Raw genomic sequence first — 10,114 nt, 5'->3', positions numbered from 1 at the left:
CACCAGTGTGTGAATGTGAGAGTGAATGAATAGTGGTATTGTAAAGCGCTTTGGGTGCCTTGAAAAGCGCTATATAAATCCATTATTATTATTAAAATGTACACCGTATTGGTGCTTTCTGATATGATGTTAAATTAATAGCTGAATTAACAGCTGTAAGCTGCTCAGTTCTTGAGGCAGCACAGCACTCTCACACCTAAAGATTGTGACCACTATAGTCCACATTCAGTAGTCTCACATTTCAATGGGAAAACATACTGGCAACTGCCAGTGCCACCCTTCAGTCTCCTGTTAGACACACCTATGGTATTAATTTCAAAATCTTGCTTATTCTCGAGATATCACATTCACAAGATTTTCAGAAAACATTAGTTGAGATCAGTGAGATTCTAGGAGGTCCTGCCATCCTCCAATTTGAAAATCCTAGGTGACTTCCATCACGAGTTATTGTATTCACAGTATTTTGACCTTTAGGTTGAGGTTACTGAGTAGATACAACTATGGTATTAATTTAAAGCTCCTACATTACCTCATTCTAGGGCTGAGGGGTAAAAATGATTCTGCACAGACTTTCATTATCAGTGAGTTAGTAATCAAAATCACACTGGACACACACAGCTCACCTGACCAAAGATGGAGTCCATCAAAGCCATAGGAATAGAGGTCATCACCCACCCCGTTGCCTCCCCACCCCTCTCCTCCACTGGGGTACGGTGCATAGCCATTGGTGTTGCCCCAACCCACCCTGAGGTGAGTGGCCTCTGCTGTGACAAATGGCAAAACCTGATCCACAATCAGCTCGTAGTACCACTTCCTGTACTGGGCAGAGCCCTCACTGACGCCCAAAAAGATGTTGGGTCGCATGCTGTTGGAGTGAATGAATGTCAGTGAGTAGGTAAATCCATTACTGACATGGGATTCCACAATCCGACCATTGCAAATGTTTGTATTTGTTTACCTGCTTATGTGGTTGATCAGGCGGGTCTGCAGTAATAAATCTCTTCCTGGCAGCAGGTTGTCACAGATCAGGTGCTGGTTAGAGCGCACTGCCACGCCGTGACACACACACAGTGAACACAGCACGTCTAGAACCTAAACGGTATTTATAAACAAGACGGATAAGATGTTATTGTCTCTACGATATAAAGAGACACAAGTAAACAGGTAGTGACATCTATACTGAACTGCTGAAAAGGTCAGTGGTGGCTGGAGACACCACAGAGGACTCAGAGCGTCCGTTCAGTCTGTATTTCTGACTGAAACCTACTACAATGAACACATGAGTATCAGGACTGTACCATGGAGCAGTGGGAAAAGGTGGCCTGGTTTTCTTTGACATCTGGTGACAACCAAGTGCATTTAGCTGTTACTCAAAGAAATGATGGGAAACACTGCAAGCTGGCACAGGCAGTGTGATGACACAAGAAACTTTTGGTCCTTAATGGTAACAGTATTCCCTGATGGCAATAACTTTTCCCATCAGGATAATGCTCCTTGATACTAAATGATTTCAACACAACAAAAGGTCCAGGGTGTGGATCTTCGGTGCGATACACTGCAACAAGTTAGATCCATGGAGGCCTTACAACAAAGTACTGAGTGAAAGGATCTGCTGCTAACATATTGAGTGTGTTAGCAGGATGTATGTTAAGTAAGAGCTTTTAATGAGCTTAAGATGGACCTAAAAAAATATTAGATTGCTTGTTTTAAACACCATGTATAGATGTTCAGACTTTAATGTGATTGGTACTACATCCATGCTTCAGCATGAAAAAAGGGTGAAATAACAAGGCAGAGTCATAAAACCTATCTCGCCAGACGTAATAAGGAGAAGTCGTCCTGCAACAGAGGGTCTGACCTCACAGAGTCCTGTTTTCAACATCATGGAGTCAAATAAAGAAACAACACATACCGACAGAATCTAAATCAACAGAATAACCAAGGCAAGCTATCCAAAGAACAGCCTTTCTTAATGTTTAATATTTAGTATTTACTGTCATATTCCCATATATCATTGTGATGTTGTTTATTCTATTACTCTTGTTCTCTTCTGCTTGTTTTCTTTTTTCTTTCTCAGCAGGTGATCCAGGTGATTGATATATGCATTTTTTTTCTCTGCCCGTTCTGTTGGTTTTTGTCTTTTGCCCTTCTCCCCCGTCCCTCTTCTCAGCTGTTTCTCTTTCCCTCTTTCTTTCGCCCCTTCTTTCCCCCAGTCAAGTCTGTCCTGTATTCAGTAAGTGAAATTAAAATAAACAATAAAAGGTGAATCAAATGGACCATTACGGCAAGGCTGGGATGGTCAGTTTGGTAAAGTAAATCCGTTGGGCATCTTTCTTTGCCTTTAGACAACAATTCTGATGCAAAAGAGCCAAACGGGACAGGCAAAAAAAAGAAAAGAAAAAAAGAACAGCCTTTCTACCTATAAAAAATGATGCAAGTGTACCAGGGATAACTAGGCTTTAAAATATACTATCATCACCAGTTTATGTTTGTGGGTAAGTAAGTGCCCGTACCTTGTGGTTCCGACCATGTTTGTCCAACAGAGATATGATAGACTTGATATGTTCCTCTTTGATTATGTTAAGTGCTTCAGGACTCTCCACCAGTACACAGTGAAGCACCTCCAATATACCTGTAATTGAAAAATAAGGTGCAGTGTGACGATAACTTGATTCAAAACCACAGTTCACAAAAAGCTAAGAGTCGGTTTTACTGTCAAAGTTTGGAGAACCGATAATGGCTGTACAGGTCCCAAAGCTAAGAGCAGAGGCAACTAGCTTACTCATCACTCAGCTCTACATCTTACTGTCGTTAGATATGTAAAATAATGATGTAAATTTTATCTGTCAAAGTGGAAATACTTCTGTGGTGGGGCGTGGTCTGCGGTGCCGTGCAGGGAGGGCCGACGCACCTGCACGGCATCCTTAATCACGCCCGCCTAGTTAAAAACACGGGGACTCAGAGGTTTGGGAATGTGTTGTGGTGAGATGTAAATAAAGATGGCTCTGAATGATACGCTGTGGTCCCGCCGTGCCTTATTCTCGCCACAACTTCTAAAACATACAGGACACCACTAAAAGATTGAATTACAAATGCAACTAGAGCAAATAGAGAAAATAAATAAAATGTTAAAAGTGCTTTTTAAATATTTCTTTTTTAAGTTATTTAAATATTGCTCGATTAATTTGCAACTGATTTCTGTACATTTTTATCGATGTATTGCCAGATCATAACAACAGAGTAGTTAATGCCTTTTTGTATTTTGTAATCGTCGATTCTGGTGTATTTCTCTCCGTCTTCACTTTCTTCCCTTTTGAATGTATGATTTGTTAAACCTGCTGGTTCATGTTGGACATCATCATCCTGTTTATAGTCTTTTCTCTTGCCTGCCCTTTGACTGTTTCCAGGTTCCTTCTACCTGTGGTTTGTTACAAGTCATCACAAAGCAGGTTACACTGTAAGGTAAAGACAGTGTCACAGGTAGACTCTAAATCCTCAGAATGTGAGTACTAGGTAGACTATCCCATATGCTGGTCGTTGCCGTGGTTTCTCTGCTGTGGTTTTGTTGTTTTTCTTCAGCAGATTTTCACTGTTTTTGCTCTCTCTCCATCTGCTTCTCTATTTTTCTTTCCCTCTCCTTCTGTGAACTTTGTGCTCAACTTCTCTTTTTTTCCTCTTTTTCTTTTCCATCCCCCAGTTTTGTCCATTGTAATTGTAATAACTCAAAAATCCTAATAAAGTTCTAATAAAATATGACTACCAGGTAGACCATTATGGCAAGCGGTCCACTTGGGAAAGTAAATCTGTTGGGCATTTTGGTCTTCTCACGACAGTTCTGATTGGACAAGAACAAAAAAACCCTGTAGTCACGCCTTACTTTTCGATAGGTCCATCCACTTGACGACTTACTTTCTCTGTTTAATTCAACCTCCTTAGAGATCCTTGATTTCATTGCTCAACTCACAACCAGGAGTCAAAAACATAAAACTAAGCCTTGGTTCAATAATGCCACCAGAGGACTCAGACACGTGTGTAGAAAAACTGACCGAACATGGAAAAAGGATACATTTCATGTGTCTTTTGATAACTTTGAATCTTTGTTAAATTATCAGAAGACTGTAAGAGCAGCAAAAAGAAGTGTTTCTCTAAGATCGTGGCTAACAACTGTCACAGACTCGTACTGTACTTACTGTGATTAACTCTGTTCTTAATTCTCCTACTGCTGCTCCTCTTATAGCATTGCAGGCAAGTCTTCAGCAATAGGATCACAGACTTCAGGTCTCATATTGTCCCTCCTGTTGCTGACTCATCTGTTTGAAAAGCCACTTTTATTCTCTGGCTTTTAAATCAGAATGAGTTCTGTACTCATGCTCATTTCATTCTTACTTTCTTAAATTATGACATCTTTTCCTCTGTTGTTATCTCATTTGATTATTTTAGACATACAGCACTTTGGTGAACAGCCGTTGTTTTAAATGTGCTAAATAAATAAATTCGACTCTGTCCTGTTCGTTTCCTATTATTTATTTATCTGTAAACGACACCAACATTTAACTGTAGTCAGTGTAATTCATCAGCATGTTTTTCCACCGTTCACTTGTGGGTTTACCTCAACCAACTCCAACAGTTTGTCTGTGAGAACACAGCAACAAACTCTGCTGACTCTTGTGTTCTTTGTTTATTAAATTCTGGATCCTTTTTATGTTTAAAGCAGCTTTATTGTGTTTTGGTGAGCAAAGCCTGAATCCAACTTACCCAGTTTCCACAGTGCACTGTGCTCATATAAACCTTCAGTTCATCCATGATCCGACTAAGAGAAAACCCCTCATTGCTCAGAATTTCAGTTGGTTCCCACTGTCATATTGCTGATTCAGTAATATAAACTTGGAAGCTTAAGGCACAGTCATGTTTCTAACAGCTGAAAAGGTGGCTTCTTGTTAAATTAGCTGAAGCCTTTTACGAGGTGATTAAATTGACTTGTCATCTGATGTCAACTGCTTTTTCTACGTAACATCCATTTGTATGTAACCAAGGCATTTCTGAGAATGTGTACTTTGACTTCAGCACCTCTTTTACATAATCATAAAATATATTATACCATGTAAAAGACAAGCTAACCTACCAGAGCAAGCCTCCAGTCGCTCCAGTCTGCTAATGAGCCAGTCCAGTGAACCAGAGAACTGGGCACAGTTCTTCCTGTTCCCTCTGATGAGTGCAGCTAGAAAGATGAAAATAAGTTGAGAGAAGTGACATGATATCAAGAGGTGTAACAACAGTAACATAGAAAACTCTTACTGAGCCCACATGTCACCTGTCTCTGTCCTCTGATCCCTTTCTGAATGAATCTCTGAGCATTTGTCATCTCTTAAAATAACCTGATTGTCTTCAGGTCTAATATGTAGTTTTAGGTGAGTGGAATTACAATTTGAGTTATTGCATCTTTTCTGTGCTTCTGTCTGTGCGCTTGTTTACCCAGTAGCTGGTAGAGGGAGTTGAGGATGGCGCTCCAGGCCTCTCCAGCCTCCTTTCCAACTGCCTCCGCAAAATGAGCTGCACTACTGTAGACATGAAGCCGATCAATGCACTCCAAGACCAGGCTGATCATCCCCTAGAAATATGAAAACTGTTGTTTTTACTTTATTCACCTGAAATGAGCTCTACAAAACAGAGTGTAGTCACAGAAAAGTTAGGAAATAAAAGCAAATTGAATGCCGTTAAATCATTCTATGGATTTGGATATAGATAATGTGACCAAGCTAATATCTGAGTTGAAAAACACAGACGTGCCAAAAAAAACTGCATTTCCTCTAATGGCCACTGGAAGCTCGAAGTGTGTCAATTTCTCTCCAAGTAAACAGGAGCAAAACGCATGTTTACAAGTTAGTAGAGAAATGGTTTGGGCCACTGTGAATATTTTCAGCCACTATGGACACAATGTGAAAGCAAACATGATATAATTGGCAGTTCTTTGAGCAACAGTTTCACAGACATGGATTGTGTCATTAAAAGAAAACAATTCGTGTATACAGTAAAGTAATTGATTCATCTTTTCTTTTTCTTCTTAAAATAACATTTTAGACATTAAATATTCCAACATGTTCCATCATTAGAAATAAACCACTACAAAATTCACTGGGGGTGGATGTACTGTATGTATGTACTGAGGCAGAATATCTAAATATATTAGACTAAATCTTTAAAATTGGAAGCAAAAACTGTTAAAAATGATCTGAAGTTAGTTTGTAAACACACATATGTCCAAGTGCACCCTACCTCTTCCTGAAAGAGGTTCTGACGGTTCTTCAGAGCTCGCAGTCGGTTCTGTTTGTCTTCATGTTCTAGGTGATCTCCAGGCGGTTGGAAATAACCTATTAGATCCTGGAGGCTCAGGCTAACTGAGTCTATTGGCAGATCCAAAGTAAAGCTCCTTCCTTTCTTTCTTAGTATGTCCAGACCCCTGGGAAATACAGAATGGAGGATGTCAGTCATGCTATAAACTAGAGAAGCGGAAAATGTCACCTTGTGTTACGCAAGTTTAGCATGTTCTGCTGCAAGAGTGTGAATGTAGATGCAAATGAGAAAGAAAGTAAAATGTGCCGATCCCTCTGCTCAGCCTAATCACTGATTTGATGTTTCTCTTGTGTTGAAGTCATAAACACAGAAAGACAGAAAGATTGTCTGAAGGATTCCTTCATTTTTTGCATCCTTGTCTTCTAGATGACCCCAGAAATTAACCTGCAATTTTAAAGATTATCTCAATTCCCAAAATGAAAAGAGAGGAAGACTTGGAAGAAGAGTTGTTCACAAGGATCCAGAAGTCAGACCTTTATTGATTTGGATGAAAATGGAATGAAGCATGTTAATACAGGTGGGTTTTTCTCAGTGTGACGATATGTCTGTGGATTACAGCTGACAAACAATAAAGAAAAAATGTTTAAATATGGTTTTGGCCATCGTGACATCAACTAGTTGGCAAAGTCCCGTTGTGGAGCTTTACACTGAGCATATTCACCGTGTTAGCTTTTTGAAACAGACATCAAAGCATGACCAAGTGACATGTCTGACTGAAACCTCACACACGAGAGACTGAGGGGTTGGAAAAGAAATCTCTCAGCTGCCTAATCAGATTAGTAATATTAGGGGGTTGCAGAGTCTGTGTTAAGGCTGTTTCGGGGTTAGTTGACCGTGACAAGCTTGTCAGTGTGAGCTGATCATTCGTTAACACGTCCTTTGTGCTGTGTTTTTCTTTGATGTAGTACAGCTCAAACTCATTTTCTGGAATTATTGTTTAACCCTCTCAGGCTCAAATTAAACTTTGTTGTTGCTAATGCACAACCAAGTCCTGCAGTCGTACTTCTGAGTAAAAAAAAACAAAAAAAACAAAAAAAAATATGTATGTGGGGTAATCGGGTTGTTAGTTTTTAACTGTTGCAAATCGGCAACGCCTGCCTTGAGAGGGTTAAGATGTAGGGCATCAATTGAAATGTCTTATAAGTAGACCTGATATTGTAAAAATACACATTCAGCATATAATAGCCCCATAAAGTATAAAACAAATTGCATTAAATGACAACACTGTTACAGAGGGGTGGAGAGGGGTTTGGAGACTCTGTAGAATCCAGCTCGGCTTGTTGTTTTCACGTACAAAAAGAAGAAGAGCAACAGATCGTCCAAGTCTCACAGAAACCTGATCTCAACAACATGACTGACAGTAAATCCACAGGTGAACATTCTCCTCGATAGCTGTGGTCCCAGATGGTATTATAGTAACTGGTGGGTCCATAACAGCCAGGAACAACATTCTACTTAACTGATGTAGGGCTGAACTTCTACTTGTACCAAGATTCTATTCAAATGTCTACTGACTACGTTGAATGAACATGTGACAAAGCATTTGTCTATGCGTCCAATGTGTAGGTTCTTAACATACTTATCATCTTGGCAGTTCCCCTCAGCACTTCAGCCTTACTTTCCCAGTCATTTGGTAACTCTTCCCTATCACCCAGAACCTATTTCAACTTCTCCCTGCACTCGTTGCAATATTCTTCCTTCTCCAGCATCCTGTGGCTTTTTCTTCTTGATTTCCAGAGTGGAGTCAAATCCCACAGTCCCTGTAGTCTCCAATCCCTTAACCCACTGAATGCATGATTCCAGTTTACACTCCGAATTCTGAATCTTATACCATTGTTACAAAGATGATGGTCAGTTGTCTAAAATATACTGGACACTCTCACATCAAAATAGATGAATCAATATGCCCTCCTATTGCAAAATGGGAGGCAGATTTGTCAGTCAGCTTAGACCAAAGTCTCTGGTCTCAGATATGTTTAAAAGATTTTAAATAGATTAGAAATAACATGAAATGACATCCCAATGTCTACAATTAATACAATACAAAATACAACATAGAGTGCTCTATACAGGTTAATGAATCAAGGTTTTTACCATCTTTTGCTGGTGGCCTCTGCTCTTGAGGAGTCCACTCTGCAGGTGGAGAAGATGTAGCAGAGGTGGAGGATGAACTCAGCCTCAGTGTCTATTGTCCTATGCAGTGTATGACTGAATGTTGGGGTGGGTGTGGTTGGGCCTGGGGCCCCTGCCCTTGGTAGATCCCCCCCCCCTCCCCATTCCCAGTTGCCTCCCTCCTTCCTTGGATCCTCCATTGAGGCACAGGTGTGTTACTGAGGTGCAGGGGAGACATTCCTCCTCTGTCCCCTCCTGGCCACCTGCGCCTCAGTTTTATTCCACAACTTAGACATTTGTATTACTTACACTGTCATTACATATTCATATTGGGCCTCGGGGGTTTGGCACACTGAAGGGCGTCCAGAGGACGGTCTGTTTATTCAGCCTCACCTCTGGTGCTGGTGCCCACCTCTCATTTTTAAATATATGTAGACAATATGTGTTCTAGGGAGGGGCCGTGCTGACACCAAGTGTTGTCTGGCAGAAGGTTTTTGGCACCATGCTACTCGCCTGCTTAAAATGCATTTTAGAACAGCATGCATCAACACCACATATGGGTGGGCGGAGTGAGGCATGGGGTCTTAGTGTACCACGTTCATTTTTGTGTGTCTCCATGTTGGGTGAGTGCGTGAGTCTTTGTATATGTGTGCATGACGGTGGAAACACATATTAGTGTCTGTGTCTCATTCTCTTGGAACATATCAAGCCCCCCCAGGTGTGGGCCCGTTTCTTTTAATTTTACTTAATTACAAAAGAGTTGTAAAAGAAAAATAAAATACATTTTACATTTACTTAGGCTCTATTTACATTTTATGAAACAGGTAAATGTATTACACCAAAATAAATCAGGGAGGAACAAATAAGTTAATACAACTTTATATTGATTGTTTTGTGTATCTTAAATCAACTTTCAGTGCAGTTGTTCTGTCAGGTATACTAAGACAAGTGAAAATTTGTAAAATAAAATTCTATGCCCAAAAAAGTAAATCACAAATTTCTACTTCTTTGTTAATAAAATGCAATATGAATAATTTCTTCAGTTCTCGCTCTGGATATAATTTTCTTTACACTGGTCCAATATTGCATAGAGAAAATCAACAGTTACATACAAGGTACTGTCGAGAGAGGTGGGATTGAAAAGGATTGAAGTGGACCTGGCTTATCTCTCATCTGAGAGAGTGTAAAAAGACTTAACATCTAGACTTTTATCTTAAAAGTGATACAGAGCTGTATTATAAACCAACCTGACTTCAGATATGCAGAAGAAAATGGCTGGATGATATATTATTCTGTTATTTTAGATTTTAACTTTTATCGAAGCGGTCGTCATAAGTTGTCAAACAGCACAATGCACCGCACTTTTCAGTTGCAATTTATTAGGTTTTCAGATGTTAATTCATCATTTTAGTAACACATTAACATGAACGTAGTAACATGTTTTCATATCATATTTAACACCGGTTTATTTTAAAGTGTTTTTTTTTCTTCATTGATAATGCACAATGTGACATTAAAGCAGCACAATTTAACATTAAAGAATATGAAGAATATGATAAATGGTTTAAGCTGCCTGTTATTGGTTTTTAACATTTTCCATTAAATGAACATCCTTTTTACTTTATCTTTTTTTTAAATCGATAGAAAAATC

At 39.6% G+C, this 10,114-nt stretch overlaps 1 protein-coding gene across 1 annotated transcript in view; it reads right to left on the bottom strand.

The window, feature by feature from the left end:
- Positions 1 to 530: 530 nt before the first annotated feature.
- The window catches only part of LOC106456445 (ryanodine receptor 2-like), a 112,569-nt gene continuing 102,985 nt past the window's right edge, over positions 531 to 10,114 (bottom strand). Inside the window, exons 13-19 of the mRNA XM_013914830.1 lie at positions 6,274 to 6,457; positions 5,473 to 5,608; positions 5,123 to 5,218; positions 2,514 to 2,632; positions 959 to 1,092; positions 624 to 865; positions 531 to 541 (exon numbers count right to left, since the gene is read on the bottom strand). Coding sequence (XP_013770284.1) covers positions 531 to 541; positions 624 to 865; positions 959 to 1,092; positions 2,514 to 2,632; positions 5,123 to 5,218; positions 5,473 to 5,608; positions 6,274 to 6,457 — 922 coding nt within the window. The remainder of the gene's footprint in view (positions 542 to 623; positions 866 to 958; positions 1,093 to 2,513; positions 2,633 to 5,122; positions 5,219 to 5,472; positions 5,609 to 6,273; positions 6,458 to 10,114) is intronic.

The sequence above is a fragment of the Pundamilia nyererei genome, unplaced genomic scaffold (genome assembly GCF_000239375.1).
Source record: "Pundamilia nyererei isolate P.nyererei 1_Seehausen unplaced genomic scaffold, PunNye1.0 scaffold00228, whole genome shotgun sequence".
Classification (NCBI taxonomy): Eukaryota; Metazoa; Chordata; class Actinopteri; order Cichliformes; family Cichlidae; genus Pundamilia; species Pundamilia nyererei.
Note: the sequence above shows the minus strand (reverse complement) of the source record. Positions and strands in the feature narration are given on the sequence as shown.